General features: G+C 33.5%; 2 protein-coding genes and 1 non-coding gene across 3 annotated transcripts; 1 reads left to right on the top strand and 2 right to left on the bottom strand.

Moving 5' to 3' along the window:
* Positions 1–29: 29 nt before the first annotated feature.
* Positions 30–103, bottom strand: TRNAI-UAU (transfer RNA isoleucine (anticodon UAU)). The gene has a single exon. It is a non-coding gene; the product is annotated as a tRNA-Ile (tRNA).
* Positions 104–2,003: 1,900 nt separating this feature from the next.
* Positions 2,004–7,817, top strand: LOC149009714 (ras-related protein RABD1-like). The gene is made up of 8 exons (XM_089160483.1): positions 2,004–2,160; positions 2,257–2,329; positions 2,446–2,493; positions 2,600–2,647; positions 3,868–3,939; positions 4,956–5,111; positions 6,773–6,876; positions 7,516–7,817. Exons 1-8 carry the CDS (start codon positions 2,147–2,149, stop codon positions 7,607–7,609), a joined length of 609 nt encoding a protein of 202 aa, XP_089016609.1. The 5' UTR covers positions 2,004–2,146; the 3' UTR covers positions 7,610–7,817.
* Positions 7,818–9,409: 1,592 nt separating this feature from the next.
* Positions 9,410–13,179, bottom strand: LOC149009713 (ras-related protein RABA2a-like). The gene is made up of 2 exons (XM_089160482.1): positions 12,877–13,179; positions 9,410–10,305 (listed from the first exon to the last, which is right to left on the bottom strand). Exons 1-2 carry the CDS (start codon positions 13,039–13,041, stop codon positions 9,820–9,822), a joined length of 651 nt encoding a protein of 216 aa, XP_089016608.1. The 5' UTR covers positions 13,042–13,179; the 3' UTR covers positions 9,410–9,819.
* Positions 13,180–20,851: the final 7,672 nt, after the last annotated feature.

Here is a 20,851-nt window from a genome sequence, read left to right as displayed (position 1 = left end):
TTAAGATAAAAACAGAGAGATCAAGATTATGCTTCCGGCGAGGCTCGAACTCGCGACCTTCGGCTCATAAGACCAACGCTCTAACCAACTGAGCTACGGGAGCGCGCACAAGAATCTATCGAGAAAAATATATTAATAAAATAATATAACTAAAGGATGCAATAAAATATGAAAGGCCAAATAAGAGTAATTCAAAATTCTCTCCGGGAAACTTCATAATAATACACAATAGTAAGAATTTTTTTTTGGTTTTGGGGTGGGGTTGGACACATTATTTAGAATGAAAATAACAAAAATATATATACGAACGAATGAGCTATAATATTCCAAAAGAGACTCCTCTAAGTATACAATATAAGCTTCAATATTGCTCAAGTCTCTCGTTTTCTATCATGGAATTTGAGGTTTTTTCCGATGGACTACTCCTAGTAAGAATAATGCAAATCCAACATTTGATTTTATTTTCTAATTATCGGGCCCAGCGGGGCCCGGCGACGCGGGGATCCCCGGGGAAGGGATCCACTTGCCCCAATCACGGATCAAATAGTTTGGTGCCTCATTCCACCAACATTTAATTTTTAATTTGCTCATAGATTGAAATTATTTTGAAATCTTTAGTTTTGAATCTCACTCACTATAACCATGTCTTAAATGAACAAAGCTAGCCTCGTGATTGGGTTTGCACTGATTTAGTCTTTTAGATATTTGTATGTTTAGTTTAAGTTTTTCTTCTTTGTTTGCTCAATTTATCAATAAAACCCCTATTACAAGTCTTTCACATATTATCTTGTTTAAGGGGCCAAAATCTTTTTCTTTGTGAAGATTTGAGTGGATTCTATTCTATCACCTTTTGTTTTTTGTGGACATCAATTTTACATATTTATCTGGAAAACTTATGTAGTTTTATTATTTTTTATTATTTTCAAATGTTTTAAAAAAAAGTCTCTACGAGCAATTGTTGGACCATGATTTTATGTTACCTCTTACAACATTTACGTACCAAATTTAAGAAAGATATTAACAACGTGATTAATTTTTTTTCTTAAGAAAAAACTTGTATTTTTTATTTATTTTTTAAGTGAAAAGAGTTGTATTCGTTTTTTGGTGAAGAAGACTCATCTTATCGTGTGAAAGAGTACCCACTTTTATTAATGTTTGATTGACCTAGTTAAGCCAGATTTCGTAAATGCAACACGTTTTAATAAATAAATAAATAATCTATAAAAAATATAATAATAATAAAAAACCCAATCCTATTTGGTATGCAATTATATCATACATACAGGGAGACGCATTCTACACTATAATTACCAAAAAAATTCTATATTATAATTACCAAAATAGAAGACGTGAGAAATAAACTTATAATGTTAAGATTTATATATAGAATCCCTGATTTTATATTAATTAAAAAAGAATAAAAATTATAAAGAAAAAATTGTGTGGCACCCCATAACATTTTTTTTTTTCTGATATAAAGAAAATATTATATTAATATAAGAAATGAGAATATTATATATATTTTAGCGGGAGTTGAATCCACACCCTGTTCACCACAACTTCACGCATGTTATTTCGATTTCTATTATACTTTTATATTTTTAATTAATATATAATTAATGAGACCAAATCTTTAGAACCATGAGAAGATTCCAATATCAGAATATCCAATATTCTAATGGGTAGAATGGTACAATCACAACTCCCATTCCCTCGTTAATACGTTACCACATTAAATTCGATTAACCGGCTTTTATAAAGAATCGGCAAGTTTATGGCAAAATAGTAATTTCACACCGAGTAAACCGAATTTATGGTAAACCATATCGCCAAATTTCGGTTGTTTCGGCGGCAGTTGGCGAGTTTTTTTTAAACCGAACCGAAAAGGTTTCGGCCAAAAATCGCCGTTTCGCGAATCTGTCGTTCTACGGTTCGAAAGAACTCGTCTGGCGTATATTCATCTTTTTCAAGCATATTTAAATAATGAAAATTAACTGAAAAGGTGGAACAACTGTTAACAACAACAACACTTCACAGGCGAAGAAAAGCCTTTTCGTCTGGCTTCATAACTAAACCAAACCGAAAGCAAACCCTAAGCAAGAAGAAATCTCTCTCTGCATTTCTTTCCTGATCGAAATCTTCAAGAATGGGCACTGAATAGTAAGATTCTTCTATCTCTTCTTTATATTCACCTTTTGTTTCTTTTTCTCCCGTTTAATTTTTATGTTAAACTGTTTGGTTTTTCGTTTCGGGCAGCGATTATCTGTTCAAGCTTCTTTTAATTGGAGACTCTTCTGTTGGAAAATCTTGTCTTCTCCTGAGATTCGCAGTAAGTTGTGATGAAGAGCTTCTTCCTTTATAGATCTTGTAGTATAGAAATTTGTATTGGGTTTGACTTTTGAGGTATTTTAACCACCTCTGAAATGGTCCTTCTATTGTCTTTAGGATGATTCATACGTTGACAGTTACATCAGTACAATTGGAGTTGATTTTGTGAGTTTACTTTTCTTATCCTCCCCCCCCCTCTTTTTCTGTATGTCGATGATTATGGAATGATGTTAATGTTTACGAAAATTCTTGTTTGTTTCTCTTGCTGCAGAAAATTAGGACGGTGGAACAAGATGGAAAGACTATCAAGCTGCAAATTGTGAGTGATTTGACTTTTCAATTATCGTAATTGGGTTCTATTCTTGTATTAGCGCTTCTCGCTACGTTTTGTAAATTTAGATTCTGAAGCAAAGTTTTACCTGATGTTTTTATGTATTTTTTGCTCTCTTGCACGAATCTTAGCGAATGTTTCATTTTTTAGAACTAAGAAATTTATGCAGAGGTTATAATTATATTAAATCATCTAACACATAAATGGTACTGTATTCTCATGTCTCAAACGGAGATTCAAATGCTAGCCTAAGAAACTAGTTTTTCTGATGCTGGCCAGCCATTGGTGCGTTTTATCATCTCAAAATTTTCAGAATCTATTTGGATTTGTGTTTTCAGAAATGATTTCAGCTCCTATAAAATTTGCCTTTGTAAAACTTGGGGGTTCAGGTGAATTTTGGTGTTTATTGACTACTCCACAGAAACAGTTCATTGCTGCTTTCTGGACTAGTGAACTTGTGCAGTTTTACATCATCAGTGACAAATTACCTGAAGATTGCAACGTTATATTTTTATTCTTCCCCTCTCACTACCAACGAAATGTGAAATAACACCTGCACTTGATGCTTCCACAAGCACTCCCATAGGCCTGATGTGGGGCCCATGTTTCCCATAGGAAGCACTTCCCATGTATTGTTGATTAATGACATGGATGTATCTTCAGGATTGGAGTGGGTGATAGGTGGATGTTTGGTGTATGTGACTTTTTATTCTTAATTCATATTGGCGGAGAGTGTCAGTGTATTGTATTTCTTATGTTGGGTTGACTATGTACATGAAGCTCTTTAAAATGGTGAACAAGAAGAAAGAATGAAGGGATAAAATAAATAGGCTTTGGTCTACCATTCGTGTGCTCCTGGAGACAGTTGCAACATATCATGGTTTGTACTTTGGATGCTAGATGGGATGCTCAGAGGCTTTGACTGATGCCTGCTTCACATCTTTTTTCTTCTTTTGCATGGAACAAGAAAAAAAAGGAAAATGAACTCTGTTTTTTTGTTTCTGTTCATTTTTATGTTTTCCGTCTTGTTGCAATTGATGTTTCTTTCCCTGGTTGGAGATCAATCTGCTCTCCATTCTCTTGTTTTAATTTCTTGTATTTCATTTATTGTGAGAAAGATCCAAGCCTAAATGAATTTATCATTATATTATGCTTGATCATGTTCTCCTGTAACCTTTTGAAATTTGTCTTTTTGGGTGTTTTTGTAGTGGGATACTGCAGGGCAGGAGCGGTTCAGGACTATAACCAGCAGTTATTACCGAGGCGCACATGGAATCATTGTATGGAATTCTTCCTAATTAGTTATGTTTGCAATATTGTCCAGTTATCATGTTGTTTCTGCTTCGAATTAGTTGCTTTGCTTATCTACATTTTGCTGCTGCCTTATCTTTATCTTTGTATTTTTTTTCCTTGCGGGGTAATCATCTTCATGTATGTGTTGGTGTTATGAAAATTGAAAAGCCATGAGCTTATGTATGGGATCTCATGTATACTGAATTCCATGGTGAATAATTCAGATCCCTAACAAACTGTTAAATTATATCCTTCCATATGGGCCATTCATGTTATTGTTTAATTTTTCGAATGATGCCTCTATAGGTTCTTTTAGGACTTGCACAACTTTTTAATTTTGCATTGTCTTACTCTCAATAGTTATGTAATGCAAAGCTAAAAAGGTTTTTCCGAAAAATTGACTCATTACATTATTCATTTTTATGTGAAATGACATTATCAACCTTCATTAATAAGAAAGTGCGTTATACTAAAGGGGAAAAAAGGTAAAGGATAATAATATTTTGACATCTACATGGGTGCGAACAATAAAATCCTCTTGATATATTTAAATATTTTTGAAGTTACACTGTCACTTTATAATGCATTTTTGGTTATTACCAGGTTATATTAAATCAGCCATACTGTTAATAACCTTATTTACTTGCTGCTAGGACTGCTTATTCCTTTTCCATTTCTTTTTTTTTGGTATATAAATTTTATTCCCCTGTTTTTAAAAAGAAGAAGAAGAAAAGCTGGTCCCTTAGTAAAACTTTCCCTGGTACTTAGCATTCGTCTTTCTGACTCAACTAGGCCATTAAATTTGATTTATGGTTGGATATTACACTTACAACGGTTTGTGAGTAAGCTGGTTTGTGGCCCTCCTTGAACTGTGCAAGTATCTGGTAAGGGTAATAGCTTTGACTTGAGGTTAGAAGAGCAAGGGTGGTTTCTCACGTTGTTTTGGTTGTATTCAACTTAAGTACATGTTAATAGATTTTCACTTATTTTTGTATTTCAACAGATTGTCTATGATGTTACCGAGATGGAGAGTTTCAACAATGTCAAGCAGTGGTTAAATGAGATAGACAGATATGCAAATGACAGTGTGTGCAAGCTTCTAGTTGGAAACAAATGTGATTTGGTTAACGAGAAGGTTGTGGATACAGAAACTGCAAAGGTAATTTGTTGTGATCTTACGGCTGTTAAAAGGCTAAATTTAGTCCATTCTTGTTCAGAATATGTAGTTGTTAGAATCCAAGTGAAATTGACATTTCCTTATTTTCTCACTGCCTTTTTTCCCCAAAGAAAGAGATATTTCATTGGGTAGTAAAAGGGTTACAAAGAAAACATTTAGTTAAAAGAGTGTACCCATTGCTTAAGGATCCTGCCACTTTGGGGTTGGGTTGGGTCATAATCAACTCAGCTTTACCTGAAGTGAATCAGATCGAGGGCCACACCAAGGGCTGAAACAGCGCCTAGGGTGATAGCCCAACATCCTATGGCCCTATAGGAGATTGTGCAAGATTAGGGGCAATTCGGGTAATTTTGCTTGTCAAATTAGGGTTTGTTAGATCCAGTATGTTATTCAGATCCCAAATCTACTGTTATTTTTTAACGTGGTTTAGTTCTGTACAAGTTATTGAAGAGTCTCAGTTAGGTTAGGAGTCCCAATTATAAAGGGATTCGTTTAATTACAGTGTACTTTTTACAAGGAGTCTAGATCTACTCTTTTTTGGTATCTAGGACATCCTAGGAGAAGTTATGATAGAAACCTTGTTAAGTGAGAGTCCCAAGTGAAGTGAGAAATCTGTGTTGATGTTAATTCTCTCCCCAAACAATTTTAATAGTTTATATTAAATAAACACAACTAAATCTTTCTTGATATATTGTATATACTGTATTGACTTTCCATATGCTTTGGTGTAAAACACCAATAATATTTAATAATTTCTCAACAAGATACAGAAAGATCGAGAGAATCACATGTAGCAAAGTGCATATAAATTCCATAATTTCTTACAGATCTTATGAATATCATTGTTATTGATAAGTATAAATTACTGTCAAACATGAGCAACGGGACAATGCATGTTTAGTTAGGCTCACAGTATACTGGTTATGAGTGTTTGTTAATGGCTTTTATATTGTGCAAAAAGTTTCCTTTTAAATTTTCCGTAATTTTGAATGGTTCCCTTATTTCCGTAACTCTACAATTTCTAAGTACATGACTACATGTTAACTTATTTTGACAAAATATTTGGAGTTTCTCACTGGCCAGAATGTTGACCAAAGTATTCTTCCAGAAAAAGCAAAAAATATACACATTCTGTTAATTTCTCTAATATGTATTTTTTTTGGGGGTAAACCACAAAAAGTTAAAGCAAAGAAGATATGTATGGTGGGAATATATTGTTCTCAGCTATTTCTTCCACGGTTAAAAAAACGAATTTCATGCATATGTAATCCAAGTTCCTGTTCTTCTATGTTTTTCCCTATGAATTTAGTTGTTCATATTTAGATAAACCTATGAAGAATTATGCAGAATATTGTATGTGAGTAGTGGAGCTTAAAAATGCTTAATGTATGTCTCTGTGTAAATGTGAACATGTTTTCAACCATGCACCTTTTCAATATTTTTTAGGCTGCTTTTGAGAATAACAAGTTTGTTATTTATTCCTTCGTCTATGGGTGCCTTTTTGTTTTCTAATCAAGTAACTATGAACACGGTGTGGTTATAGACTTATAGTCTATGCTGGTTGTTGTCTTATCTTTGTCCAGTAGCTATTACTTTTATGCTTTTTGAGTTTTTTTATTCTGACTCTACCATTTGTACTGCAGGCATTTGCAGATGAACTTGGGATTCCTTTCCTTGAGACTAGTGCCAAAGATGCAATTAACGTGGAGCAGGCTTTCTTGACCATGGCTGCTGAGATTAAGAAAAGGTAAACTATAGTTACACCTTTTTTACTTCTTGTTATGAGTGCCTCTCTATCTTTTTTACTTCATTCTAATAAGTTGAGTGATACCTTAGTCGGCGGTGTTGAAAATCAATCTTTGATTCTGTTTTGAGTTTTCTAGATGAGTTTTAAGGGGCACAATTATCATATCCAGAAAAGACAATTAAGATTATGAATTAGAAAAGCCTAAGATGATGCCTGTGGTGGACTTGACATGAAAATAGACACCGCATTTAACTTTGTTATCTATGAGATTCCCTGGATGTCTTATGCCTTTGAAAGAAAAGAAACAACATAGCCATTCATTTATATAATTTTACTTATGTGTTGCTATATTTTTCTGATTCTTTTTCATAGTGGCCTGGGTTGCAGTCCTCCATCATTTGGATTAAGTGATTTGTCATTTGACATTGTATCTCCTACTTTAAACATCAGGATTCAGGAATCTGTAGTTCAATATTAAAGAATTCTGTATAGTTGGGTTGGTGTGTCCCCAGGTGCCACTGGAGTTTTTGGAAGATTAAATCAGTATTCTTTAAAATATCAATCGTTCGTTCCTGGTTACTTCATCTCACCTTTCAAAATTAGAATTTCACGGTTATAATAATTATTGTTTTACTGCAGAGTCGGTAACCAACCCAGTGCCAACAAGAAACCAGCGAACACCGTCCAAATGAAGGGGCAACCAATTCAGCAGAAAAACAACTGCTGTGGTTAAACAATTCAATTATTATTGTAATTTTCTTTCATACTCATACATGAAGCTGCTAATCTCTGATCTTTGGTAAATATGTTTGAACATTATTTGTTGCCTTGTTTGAATCCTCTTCAACTTGATCTGAATAGTGTTGTCAACCTTAACTCTCCCGTGTAAATACTGGAATTTGATACTGAACAGGATCCCAAAAGGATTTATTATCAAGAATAGATGATTTAATATTAATTATTAATTAAAAAAAATAATAAAAATAAAATAAATGTGGTACCCACATTCTTCACGCATATTTATTGGGGTTCAACTTTAGTGCTGTCTCGATGGTTGGCAGCAGATGTTGGGCATTAAATGTGCGGCATTGAGATCTGTTCTTATTTGGGTTCCAACTAAGTGCTGCGCATTTAATGCACAGCATTGTGCTGTCTTAATATGCAACATTCAAGACTGTAAGGCGTGCAAAATTCTCTTTTTTCTTTTTCTTTTTTGGGTAGTAGGACATTCAAAATTCTCTGGTAGACAAAAACCACATTCCATTCTTAGACCTCTTCAAGAATTATGAACGAGGAGAGTGACAGCCGACTGTATGAACTCAACATGCATCACTGCGCCTTGTCTGTTTTAAAACAGACATGTATTGGCCAGGTACCTTGACGCGGCAATGTTGCCTACGAATATTTCACATTTGGACATGAAATCATAATTCCAGAATCTAGATATTCTTCTTCCTCATCCCCTTATTTGTCCCTTCTTTTCTACAACCTTGATTTGATCTAGCCCAAGTGCCTCTCCATATAATAAAACCTCTCACCTGACCTGGGCCACTTTTGTCAAGGTGAGAAGTGAAACACACGACTATTCCACTAATCCTCCATTGGCTTCATTAGACTTTTCTTACTAATTGTTTTGAGTGCTATATGTCTTTCGCATTCCTTGAGAATTTTCAGTTCACAATATTGTTGTTGTTTGAGCACTCTTATATGCTTCCTGCACAAGTGGGTGGGGAGTGGAGCTTAGAGGCTATTTATGATGAATCCCAGTTGTAAATAAAGTGGGGGCAATGCAATGACAGCTTAGGAAACTACAAAGTGTTTCTATTTCTTGGATGTTTTGTGCCTTCGAAAGAAGACGACAACATAAAAATGTTTGTTTTTTTCTGTTTGGCAGTGTAAGTGATGGCCTTTGAGCATGTCTTTGCGAAATTCTCCAGCTTCTACTTTGGGTATTTTACCTGAATTCATAAATGAGGGTGTTCTTTCATTGCTATCATTCCTGTTTACCTCGTCACCTTAAAAACATATCATTGAACTTGGAAGTTAGAATTTCACTGTTACAATTCTTGTTTTACTGCAGAGTTGGTAACCAACCCAGTGCTTGATTTCATGCATGAGAGCTTCTATTCCATTGTCCTAATCATTCAAATGTAGATGGTCAAGTGGCACCAAGTTCCATCTGACACGCCAAATTTCAAGACCTCTGGATTTGAATCGGTGAAAAAAATTATTAAAAAACAAGTCTTTTAGAATTAATGGACACTTGAAATGGAAAGGAAAATTCTCAGAACATTCTCAGCATAAAAGAAATGGAGGATCCAAATTCTTGAAGTTCATTATTACAAGCTACTCACAATAAGATATTCTGAGTTGTTGAATTGTAGATGAAGAATTACTCTAAAATGAGGATACAAAGCTGTTTAGGTCAACTACATTGGTCGCCTACCATTGCCTACTGCATAGTTTGGCAATTGCAGGAAAGAAAAAGGATGGCAAACTACTTACAATTTTTAATTTACCGATGAATGAGATAAACAAAATGATGTACTTCATGGGTGGTGGTGGTTCAGTGCTATTGTTTGTATACACTCAGATAGAGTGAACAATTGGTGTTGAAACATTAAGAATTTCAGTAGAAAATTAGTACAGTAATGCCGTCGAAAGAATGTGCTGATACTTGGCTCATTTGCCAATTCAACACTAAGTTTCGTAGACTACAGTTTCTTCACTCATGCAGTAAAATCTGAATACCTCCATCTGTTTCTGAGATAATGAACAAAAAATACACTAAAATTTCAAAAAGAAAAAACTTCAAAAATACCTCATGCAAACACTCCTATAAGAACAATCCATGCAAAGATAGAACCGGTTCATCTGAAACTGCAATTTTCCAGAATAATATCCAACCCCCAACCCCAAATGAAACAGAAGTAGAAATCACCCTTAAGAAGAAGAGCAGCATGACTTGGTGGTGGTGGTCTCTGATCCTGAAACATCTATTGTTTTCCCTTCTTTTATGTTTGTGGGTGCAGGTTCTCCTGAAGAGGAGATATTCTTCTTACTAATTACCCGGTATATTTCTGCGAGGATGGTGTGGAAAGCCTTCTCAACATTTGTGGCTTCCAGTGCAGAAGTCTCAATGAATGACAGACCTTCTTTCTCAGAAAAGCCTTGAGCATCCTCAGTTGCCACTGCTCGGAGATGCTCCAGATCGGTCTTATTACCGATGAGCATGATTTTAATATTTGCGTCAGCATGGTCCCTCAGCTCCTTCAACCATCGACTAACATTATCAAATGTTGTTGGTTTAGTAACATCATACACCAAAAGTGCTCCAAGGGCACCCCTGTAGTAGGCACTGGTTATTGCTCTGTATCGCTCTTGCCCTGCAGTGTCCCATATCTGTGCTTTTATTGTCTTCCCCTCAACCTACTCAGGAAACAGTTGACCAATAAAGTTAGTTTTTCCTCCTTTTAACAAATCCTGAAATAAGATTCTCTTGAAGACATAACAACAAAACAACACAAAAAATAATACTAATAAAGGAAGATAACAGAGATACTTGATCATTACATAAAATTAGTATACCCAATTCCTTAAGACTCTGTTTTCTCCCAAGTAATGAGAAGATGTTGAAAAATCTACCACTGTTTATTTCTAAGAGGTAAACATGATATAAGATTTTCTAATGTTTGTATGCCAATTACTTACAGGGTAAGATCATTTAAGACAATTACAAGAAACTCTCAATTATATTTAACTATGATCAATTATATTATATTATTTCATGAATAGCATGAGACATGTATATTTTGGTGATGGTGACAGTGGTGGATGTCAACACCAGGCTATGCACCTGTGCTTTTCCTCAGTTTTTTATTCGAAAATGTATTCAGTAGAGCTAACAGCATCATGAGATGATGAAGGGAGATTCATGCATGCGAACCCTGAAATAAGTACCAGGCAGAAGAGGAAGGCTTGAAGGTGCTGAAAGTCAATATACACTGGCTAAGTATTTCCCAAGGTATCATCCAAGTCCTTTTAAATGCTGAAAGAGGGATGGACTTGGAGTGGTGGGTCACACATTTGCCCAAGCATGTCTTTCACTGGACACCCAATAAAATGTTTTCTTCTAATGGAGATCAAGAGAAGGTAACAAAATACTAATGATCTTGCTAAACATGGAGTGGTTCAGCCAAGAATTTGTTTTGCATCCTTCCTGTATGAGACTGTATCTTCCTTCTTTTCTGCCAATCGTCCTTGTTTTCTATTTAATCTTAGAATCAGATTGCTCAGGCTGAGGCTAAGACTGAGATATTTACCAAGAACTTTATTGTTGTACCCTGGAACTATCTCTTACTCAATAGTTTGTTATTCCTTTAAAATTAAGAATACAGCATAGGGCGGACTGGCAGAGAGACATGCATCATAAACTAGAATAACTGAATCAAGGTTTAACTGGGCAAGGATAATTACTTAAGCGTGGAATCTGTAAAGATCAAAAGGGAGGAGCCCCTGCAAATCCAGTTGTCTACCTTATTGATGCATTGTGATTTCCTATGTTCTTAGATGTAAGGCAGCAGGATAAAAGCGAAGATGTACCTGGTCACAGTTTGGGGTTTTGGTATTAGTGGATGCAGGCAGCACTTGGTAGTTGTGAGCCTTATATGTATTATTTCATCAATTGCATAATTATGTAGATTGTGGTTATGGTGTGGTGGATGTCAAGACCAGGCTATCCAGCTATGCTTTCTTCTCTATGCGTAATGGAAATGTATCATAAAGCTACAAGTGTTTTGTTGTTCATGAATAAAGATGGTATGATATTTCTTCTAATTCTAAAAATCAAGTGATATACGCAAGTTTAAAAGGACAATGAGAAGCTCATCGCATTTCTCACTTCAGAAGAACTTAGAGAAAGATCCTCACATAGTGAACAAAAGGCTCATATGCCCATAAATTCGTCTCAGTTACAGTTCCACATATTCCAACATTTCAATTTATAGGTTAATTGAATACATTTCTGAGAACAAATTCAAATAGTTTTTTTTTATATTTTTTATTATGTGTCTTTCAAATTACATTTTCCTAATACCATGACGATGAACTGACAATATCGTGGATCGTGGGTGAAGTACACTAAGGTGACTAAATTACCAGTGGTCTGTAGCTGGTCATCGAGATTATATATAATCCACAACATCAGAAAAACAATGAAAAATAAATTGCAAAACCAGAAAGGAATTCATCTTCTCAGATCTTATAAATCTAGTTGACTTATATATTGAAGTACATCTAGCAATAAAAAATAAAAGGGAAAGAACAGTTAATAATAGCAAAGCTAAAAATCATATGCAGAATGAAGGAATTTAAGATTTCAATCACTTCCCAGAGTTCTCAAAAACCCAATAACAAATCCAGGTACCAAGAAATAAAAGCATATCAATCAACAACAGAAAAAGAAAATCCTTAAAACAAATGGTGAAAAATCAAATCAAGTTACGATTCAAGTCTTGATTGGAATAATACTCAAAACATAAATCTTATCGGTGCCAGGCAACCTATCAATGAATGACGACGCCGGTGATCTCTTGTGAAAAGATGAGACCGATTTGTAAGGTTTGTTTTCTTCAATAAAAACTAAAAACCAAATTAAATAGAATTCAGTTTATTTACGAATTCTACGAAATAAAACTGGATCTCGATACGATATTCACAATAGCGTATTGCTTTCAGATTTAAAATCCACAATGAAAGGAAAAGGAAAGGTTGCAGTAATAAATCGAAGTAGTGAATCTACAAAATCCGTTCCCTGTCCATTCCATACTCATTCGCAAACAGCAATTGATTTAGTAAAGTCACAATCACACAAAATTCAAGCAGAAATTCCAAACATTCGAACTAGCAATTAAATCTGATACACTTTTAAGACTACAAATCGCTATTCAAATCCAACGGAGCGGAGGAAGACGAGTGACATATACTAAAAATACATTATACCTGGACAGTTCTGGTGGCGAATTCGACTCCAATTGTGGATTTGGACTCCAAGCAGAACTCATTTCTGGTGAATCTGGAGAGTAAATTAGATTTGCCAACGCCGGAATCTCCGATTAATACGACCTTGAAGAGATAATCATAGTCTTCGTCTGGTCTTCTCGCCATAGATTTCGATTTTGGTTGCAGAAAATTAAGGGAAGTTAAGATCTATACAAGAATCAACAAGAAATCAAGAACAAGTCTTCCTATTGACTCCAAACCCTTATAAATGACTCGCTCACTCGGAATTTAAATTTTGAGAAGTACAGCTAAGAAAACACAAAAGAAAATAATATTAATATAATAAGAAGGAAAACTCGTCTACGAGATCCACCGCTTTATCAAAAATGATAAGCCCGACATAGAAGTGATAGAACACATGGTGTTGCAAAGTAGATGCTTAGCTGGCCATGTATTGGATATTAACCCTTCTAGAAACCGGAATCTGCCAGTAGACTGCAACAAAGATTCTTATTCACGACTTTCGATTTGAATCGTGGATTTAGGTATCGGTGTCGGATTGGTTGGACCGGTCAAATTGTAAATAATAGAGCAAATTCCACTGGCACTCCAAAATAGAGGTCTTAAAGAATTGACACCCACTTTATGTTTAAAAAGCACATAAACCCAATAGATTGTTTGAAACTGAGTGCTCAAAATCAAGAAAGGATGACAAGGATTATTGTAGCAATTCAAAAATTAGTAGATTTGCATGGAAATATCATGATTACTCACTAATAGAGAAGCAAATATGGTTGTCGATTGGATGGGAAGAGAACAACAACATTAGAGTCTCCTACGCATTTCTTTCAGAAACCCCCTCAGGTTATAGAGGAATTCCTTCAAGTAGATCGTTTGTTTGACCAGCTCTCTTTAAATTGATTTGATTTTTTAACCCCGTTTATGTATAAAAATAAAAAATAAAAACACAGAGACCTAAAATTGGATTTTCATTGGATATATTTGTCTAATTTGTTATCAAAAACCTTTCAAACACTGTTTATTATAAGAATATTTTTTAAAATAAATAGTGATTTAACAGTTTTTAGTGATAAATTTGACAAGTATATCTAATGAAAATCCAATTTTGAAGTCTCTATATTTTTTAAACATAAAATGGAATGTCAATGCTTTAAATCCTCCATTTTAGGGTGCTAGTACAATTTGCTCTAAATAATATAGTTTGACCTTATCAAGGGTAAAATTGTAAATAATATGATTTGACCTTAAAGAATATATCCTTTTTGAGGTAAAGAGATATAAATGCCATTAAATACTTCTTTACAATAAAAGCTTCATCTAATGCAATTTTCCTCCTAATCTTGACCATAGTATCCTATACACACAAATATAAAAATTATTCACAATATTAATTCTTAATAATAATACTAATACTAATAATAATTATTTTAAATTTTAGAATTGAGGTCCTGCCGGACAAGTTTATGTGTATCTTGCCTTACTCCTCAGTGAATAACTGTTTGCATATAATATAAATAAAGGTGGGGCTTCGTCTCGCACCCTTGGGGTTTGGAACTCTAACCTCATATATAGAAAAGTTGGTATTTTACCAAGTGAGTCACCTTTAGAAGTAATTGAAGAGGAAGGTGCTCTCACAACTGAGTCGAGGGTGAACGAATAATCGCACTGTGGTTGGAGTTAAAAGGAAAATCAAAGTGTTTAAACGAACAATGATTACTATTTCATATGTGCCACATGAAATAGTTAGTGTTTTATCAACTGAGCCCCCCTTGAGGTTCTAGTTTTACTTTTTTTTTTATCGTACCTGTGAGTAGTAGTTCCATTTGAGAAACAGAGACAAATAAATTTAGTTTAAACGAGAAGGTTTTTATTTATGAAAATCAACTATTGAATATTATTATCCAATAATGCAACAACAGCCGACATTAGCAAAATTTTCACATGCACCCTTTGTAAATCCCTCTGAAATGCAACTTTGATTGCAAACGCTGTCGGAGTCGCACTTTTCAATATCACACTTTATTCGTGACCATTGTCCATGCACAATGTTACCATTCATGATTTCTTTTCTCTTTTCTGATATCGGATCCACTGGAATAGAAGCATAAAAAAATATATTAATTAAATAAATGTGTGTAAGAGAGTTTGATCAAAATTTTAATTAAAAATAAATAAAAAATAAGATTAAAAATTAATATATTAAAAAATATATATATAAAAAAATTATGATACAAAGCATAATTAAGTAGAAGAGATACTACTACCCATGGCCTCAGATAAGAGAAGCAAAGCAAGAACGCAGCCAAATAGCAAATGCTTGCGATATTCCATTTCTTTTAACTATGGAGACCTTTCCGAGCTAACTCTTCGGCACTCTAGCTTTTATAATAAGAGCTACTAATTATAGGCAACATTTCAAAATTTTAAAATTGTTATAAATAGTATTGATTGTGGATGTCCATCACCTTCAAATAGCTAATACTTTAAATTGAAAAACTCAACCACCTCAACATGCAATCTTGGTGATTTATATTTTCATCTTAATTGAAGATTATATGATCTCAACACACAATGTTAGTATTTGGTGATTAAAGACAACATTTCAAACTTTCAAAACTGTTATAAATAGTATTGATTGTGGGTATCCATCACCCCCAAATAGATAATACTTTCAATTGAAAAATTCAACCATCTCAATATGCAATTTTGGTGATTCACATTTCTGTCTTAATTGAAGATTACAGTAATCTCAACACACAATGTTAGTAATCAATATTTCCATTCTATGCACCTTCTATCTTGGGTGACAATCTATCTTTCCATATTAAGAACATGTTATTGTGTGTAATAATCAAATATTGTATTTCTTTGTAGACTCTGATATTTCCATATCAGCGAAGATGCTACTTCTACTATAAATATGTAATGCACTCAACTCATTGAATAGTTTTGATTGATTTTGTTCTAGTTTTTTTTTGATACATTCTCTTTATTTTATAACACGTTATCAGCATGATTCCACTCGAAGTAATTGTGAGCAGGGGCGGAACCAGGATTCAATAGTAGGGGGGCCGAATAATAAAAGTTCAGATTGGGGAAGCACGCCTACATATATTTTGTGGGGCCCACATATATTTGACAAAAATAGATAAATTATTAATAATGATATTTTTTTCAACAAGATATAGGTAAATTAAAGCATCAATTAAAAAAAATGGCATTTTGAATATTTAATAATAATTTTTTTTCAAAATTTTCCTTAATCCACATTTATAGAAGGAGAATAAATAGGAAGAAAAGATGTGAGAGATAAGAGAAGGGAGAATAAATAGGGATTGATGATTTATTTTTTAAATAGGGATGACAAATTGAGGGGGGCCAAATAGTGATATTTCACATGTGAGAAGAGAAAAAAGCTGAAAAAATGAAAGAAATTAATATAAAAAATGAAAACTTAAGCAAATAATAAACGTGTTTAAGGAAATCAACTTGTTAAGCAATGCCATGTCAACATTTGCCACATTGGCCTCCAATCAGTTTTGATGATGACAAACACTTCACTAATGATTCAATTTAGATGTGTATTGTCCAGCTCATCACCACAGTGAATATCGATGCAATATGACCAAATCAAAGAATCATCGGAGAATCAAGATCAAGACTAATTCAAACCATCTTAGACAAAGATCCAAAGTCAAGATTAGTATCAAGACCGTTGCACAAAATCAAGTCGAAGATCAAGACTATAAATTCTTGTGTTGTAATTGCTTTGATAGTATCAAATTTCATTTAAATCTTCGATTTATTTTAAAATTGTAATTAAACCGATAATTTGGGATAATCCACTAGATATAACATAATCACCCCCTTTAGGTTGTATTAACACAACTATTGAATATTATTATCCAGTAATGCAACAACAGCCGACATTAGTAAATTTTCCACACACACCCTTTTCAAATCCCTTTGAAATGCAACTTTGATTGCAAACGCCGTCGGAGTCGCACTTTTCAGTATCACACTTTATTTGTGACCATCTTCCAGGCACAATGTTACCATCCATGATTTCTTTTCTCTTTTCTGATATCGGATCCACTGGAATAGAAGCATAAAAGAAATATATTAATTAAATAAATGGTGTAAGACAGTTTGATCAAAATTTTAATTTAAAATAAATAAAAAATTAAAATAAAAAAATCAATATATTAACAAATATATATATACACGAGATTTGAGTAGAAGAGAAGAAAAAAATTCTGATACAAAATAGAATTAAGTAGAAGAGATACTACTTACCCATGGCCTCAGATAAGAAAAGCAAAGCAAGAACGCAGCCAAATAGCAAATGCTTGTGATATTCCATGTTTTTTTTTTCCTTTTTTGAGAAACCTTGACGAGCTAGTCTATGGCACACTAAGCTTTTATAATAAGAGCTGCTAACAAAGGCAGCGTTCCAAATTTTCAAAAACTTTTTTTCCTGTATGGTAACAATTTTCAAAATTTATTTGAGGGCATTAATATCCAAAAGAGATATAAAGGATATTAATGCCCTTAAATAAGTTTGAGGCCAAATTTTATTGTTTATCTATTTAATGTCAATATTTGATAAATTTGAATTATTTTCTATAAATTATTTCATTTAAATTATCATTTTTAGTCACATTTAACATGTTACTTTATGAGGCCTAAATCATTTGGACATAATTGGAATTATTACCGTTCACTTTGAAGATTCCATTACAAAATCCCTTTATAATTTAAATTGTTTCCATAAATTATTTTATTTATATACTCTTTCCTAACTACATTTGGTATGTTAACTTTTGAGGCTTAAATCACTATAATATAATTGGTAAGATTGTTCATTAATCTTGAAGTTTTTCCGTCTTAATTGAATATTACAGTGATCTCAACATACAATGTTAGTAGTCAATATTTCCATTCTATGCACCTTCTATCTTGTACGACAATCTATCTTTCCATATCAACATGTTATTGTGTGCAATAATCAAATATTGTATTTCTTTGTAGACTTTGATATTTCTATATCAGTGAAGATTGTTACTTCTACTATAAATATATAATACACTCAACTCATTGGATAGTTTTGATCGATCTTGTTCTAGTTTTATTCTTTATCTCTGATATATTCTCTTTATTTTATAATACGTTATTAGCACGATTCCACTTGAAGTAATTGTGAGCATTTCATATTAGTTTTTATGTTCAAACATTCTCTTTATTTTTCATTACCTCGAATATTAGAATATGCACTTATTATTTAATGTTTACATAAAATTTGATTTTATCTTTTATATTAGCTTACATCATGTTAAATCTTACGAAATTGGAATTTGTGGCCCTCGATATAACGGGCAAGAATTACTTGTCATGGGTCCTTGATGCTGAGATTCTTCACCTTGACGTTAAAGGTCTTGGAAATGCAATTAGGAAAGAAAAATATGCATTCAATCAAGATAAGGCAAATGTCATGATTTTTCTTTGTAATCATCTCTATGAAGGATTGAAAGCAGAATATTTGACTGTAAAAGATACACTTTAATTGTAGATTAATTAAAAAGAAATGTATGACCACCAAAAGACTGTAATCTTACATAAAGCTCGCTATGAATGGATGCACTTGAGGTTGCAATATTTTAAAACGGTAAGCGAGTACAATTCTGCGGTTCTTAAAATTAGTTCTTAATTGAAATTACGTGGAGAAAATGTTACTGATGATGATTTTTTAGAAAAAACTTTTTCAACTTTTCATGCTGTTACAAGTTACAACATCAATATCTTGAAAAGGGTTTTAAGAAATATTCTGAATTGATCTCATGCCTCCTTGTGGCTGAGCAAAATAATGAATTATTAATAAAAAATCATGAAGTCCGTCTTATTAGTTATGCTCTATTACTTTCAGTGAATGCAGCAATTCATGATAATCATGAAAGAAGACAAAATTATAATTGACTGAAGACAAAATTATAAATGACTTACTCACTCGGAATTTAAATTTTGATAAGTCCAGCTAAGAAAACACAAAAGAAAATAACATTAAAATAATAAGAGGGAAAACTCGTCTACGAGGTCCACCGCTTTATCAAAAATGATAAGCCCGACATAGAAGTGATAGAACACATGGTGTTGCAAAGTAGATGCTTAGCTGGCCATGTATTGGATATTAACCCTTCTAGCAACCAGAATCTGCCAGTAGATTGCAACAAAGATTCTTGTTCAAGACTTTCATTTGAATCATGGATTTGCGTATCGGTGTCGGAATGGTTGGACCGGTCAGACCGTAAATAATAGAGCAAATTGTACTGGTCCTTTAAAATGGAGGCCTTAAAGTCTTGACACTCACTTTATGTTTAAAAAATAAAGAGATCCCAAAATTGAATTTTCATTAGATATATTTGTTTAATTTGTCACTGAAAACATTTCAAACACTATTTATTATAAGAATATTTTTTAAAATAAATAGTGATTTAATTATTTTCATTTGATAAATTGACAAATATATCCAATGAAAATCCAAGTTTAAGGTTTATGTACTTCTTTTTTTTTTGTACAAATGCGCTTTTTATATATGGGGATAGGGATATTACATATGCCGCCGGTAGGAGATGAACCCATGACCTCTCCACTGAGAAGCAGGTTCTTAACCATCCTACTACTCCTCCATTGGCAGGTCTATGTACTTTTTAAACATAAAGTGGGGTGTAAGTGCTTTAAGGCCTCTATTTTGGGGGTGTTAGTGCAATTTGTTCTAAATAATACGGTTTGACCTTATGAAGGGTAAAATCGTAAAAAGATATTTTATTGAAACTGAGAATCGTCAATCAAACAAAGCTCTCTCGCTCTCTCTATGCGAACTGGTAGGGGTAGGGGGGTGTTTTATTGGGTATTAGATAGAGGGTTTCCGACGAGGCTTGCGAGTGAAGACGGGAACAACGGGAGGGAAGATGATAGAGTTTCCGGCTAGGGGGCAACAATTTATGGCAATTCCAACTTTTATGTGTATCTTGGCTTACTCCTCAATGAATAACTGTTTACATATAATATACATAAAGGTGGGGCTTTGTCTCGCACCCTTGGGGTTTGGAACTCTAACCTCCTACATAGAAGAGTTGGTCTTTTACCAACTGAGTCACCTTCGGAAGTAATTTAGATTTTTACCCAAAAAAAAATCTGCATTGAGATAATTTTTTAAAATTACACTTTGCACGGATCCTTCTAAGTGTCATTGTCCATCGTATCTACCAATGTTAGCCAACATAAACAAGTTAAACTACTCAAATTCTAAATCCAAGATCTTAATAAAATGATAGAGGGGCTCAACATTTGCCTCCAAATTCGAATTCATATTTGCTTAAAGATGTCTAAATCCAAAAATAATTTAACGAGAAAATATCCCCCGATTATGTATATAGAGGGGGTCTCACTTTCTCAACTTTTAGAGGGTGAACGAATAATCGCACTGTGGTTGGACCAGTTAAAATGAAAATCAAAATGTTTAAACGATTGATGGTTACTATTTCATATGTGCCACGTGTCGCCCATCTTGTAGCGGCTGCCAGAATGGGCGTTATAAACGATTTGGGCCCGCTTCGCTTTTGGCCTTGAGGAATTCGATCTTTGACATCTTACTTGAAGTAGTTAGTTTTTTACCAACTGAGCCCCCATTGAGGTTCTAGTTTTATTTATTTTTATTTTTATCGTACCTGTGAAGTAGTAGTTCCATTTGAGAAAAAGAGACAAACAAATTTAGTTTAAACAAGTAGGTTTTTATTTATTAAGATAAGGAAATCAACTATTGAATATTATTATCTAGTAATGCAACAACAGCCGACATTAGCAAAATTTTCACACGAACCCTTTGAATATCCCTTTGAAATGCAACTTTGATTGCAAACGCTGTCGGAGTAGCACTTTTCAGTGTCACACGTTATCT

Source organism: Hakea prostrata, chromosome 7, assembly GCF_041222555.1.
Source record: "Hakea prostrata isolate BN-2017 chromosome 7, UWA_Hpros_2, whole genome shotgun sequence".
NCBI classification, from domain to species: Eukaryota; Viridiplantae; Streptophyta; class Magnoliopsida; order Proteales; family Proteaceae; genus Hakea; species Hakea prostrata.
Note: the sequence above shows the minus strand (reverse complement) of the source record. Positions and strands in the feature narration are given on the sequence as shown.

Excerpts from the sequence above, each read along its gene's own strand:
- LOC149009714 (XM_089160483.1), top strand. Across the intron at positions 3,940-4,955 it reads GAGGCGCACATGGAATCATT|ATTGTCTATGATGTTACCGA; the intron begins GTATGGAATTCT and ends GTATTTCAACAG. Across the intron at positions 6,877-7,515 it reads GCTGCTGAGATTAAGAAAAG|AGTCGGTAACCAACCCAGTG; the intron begins GTAAACTATAGT and ends GTTTTACTGCAG.
- LOC149009713 (XM_089160482.1), bottom strand. The coding sequence starts at position 13,041 with ATGGCGAGAAGACCAGACGAAGACTATGATTATCTCTTCAAGGTCGTA. Across the intron at positions 10,306-12,876 it reads TCGCCACCAGAACTGTCCAG|GTTGAGGGGAAGACAATAAA; the intron begins GTATAATGTATT and ends TTTCCTGAGTAG.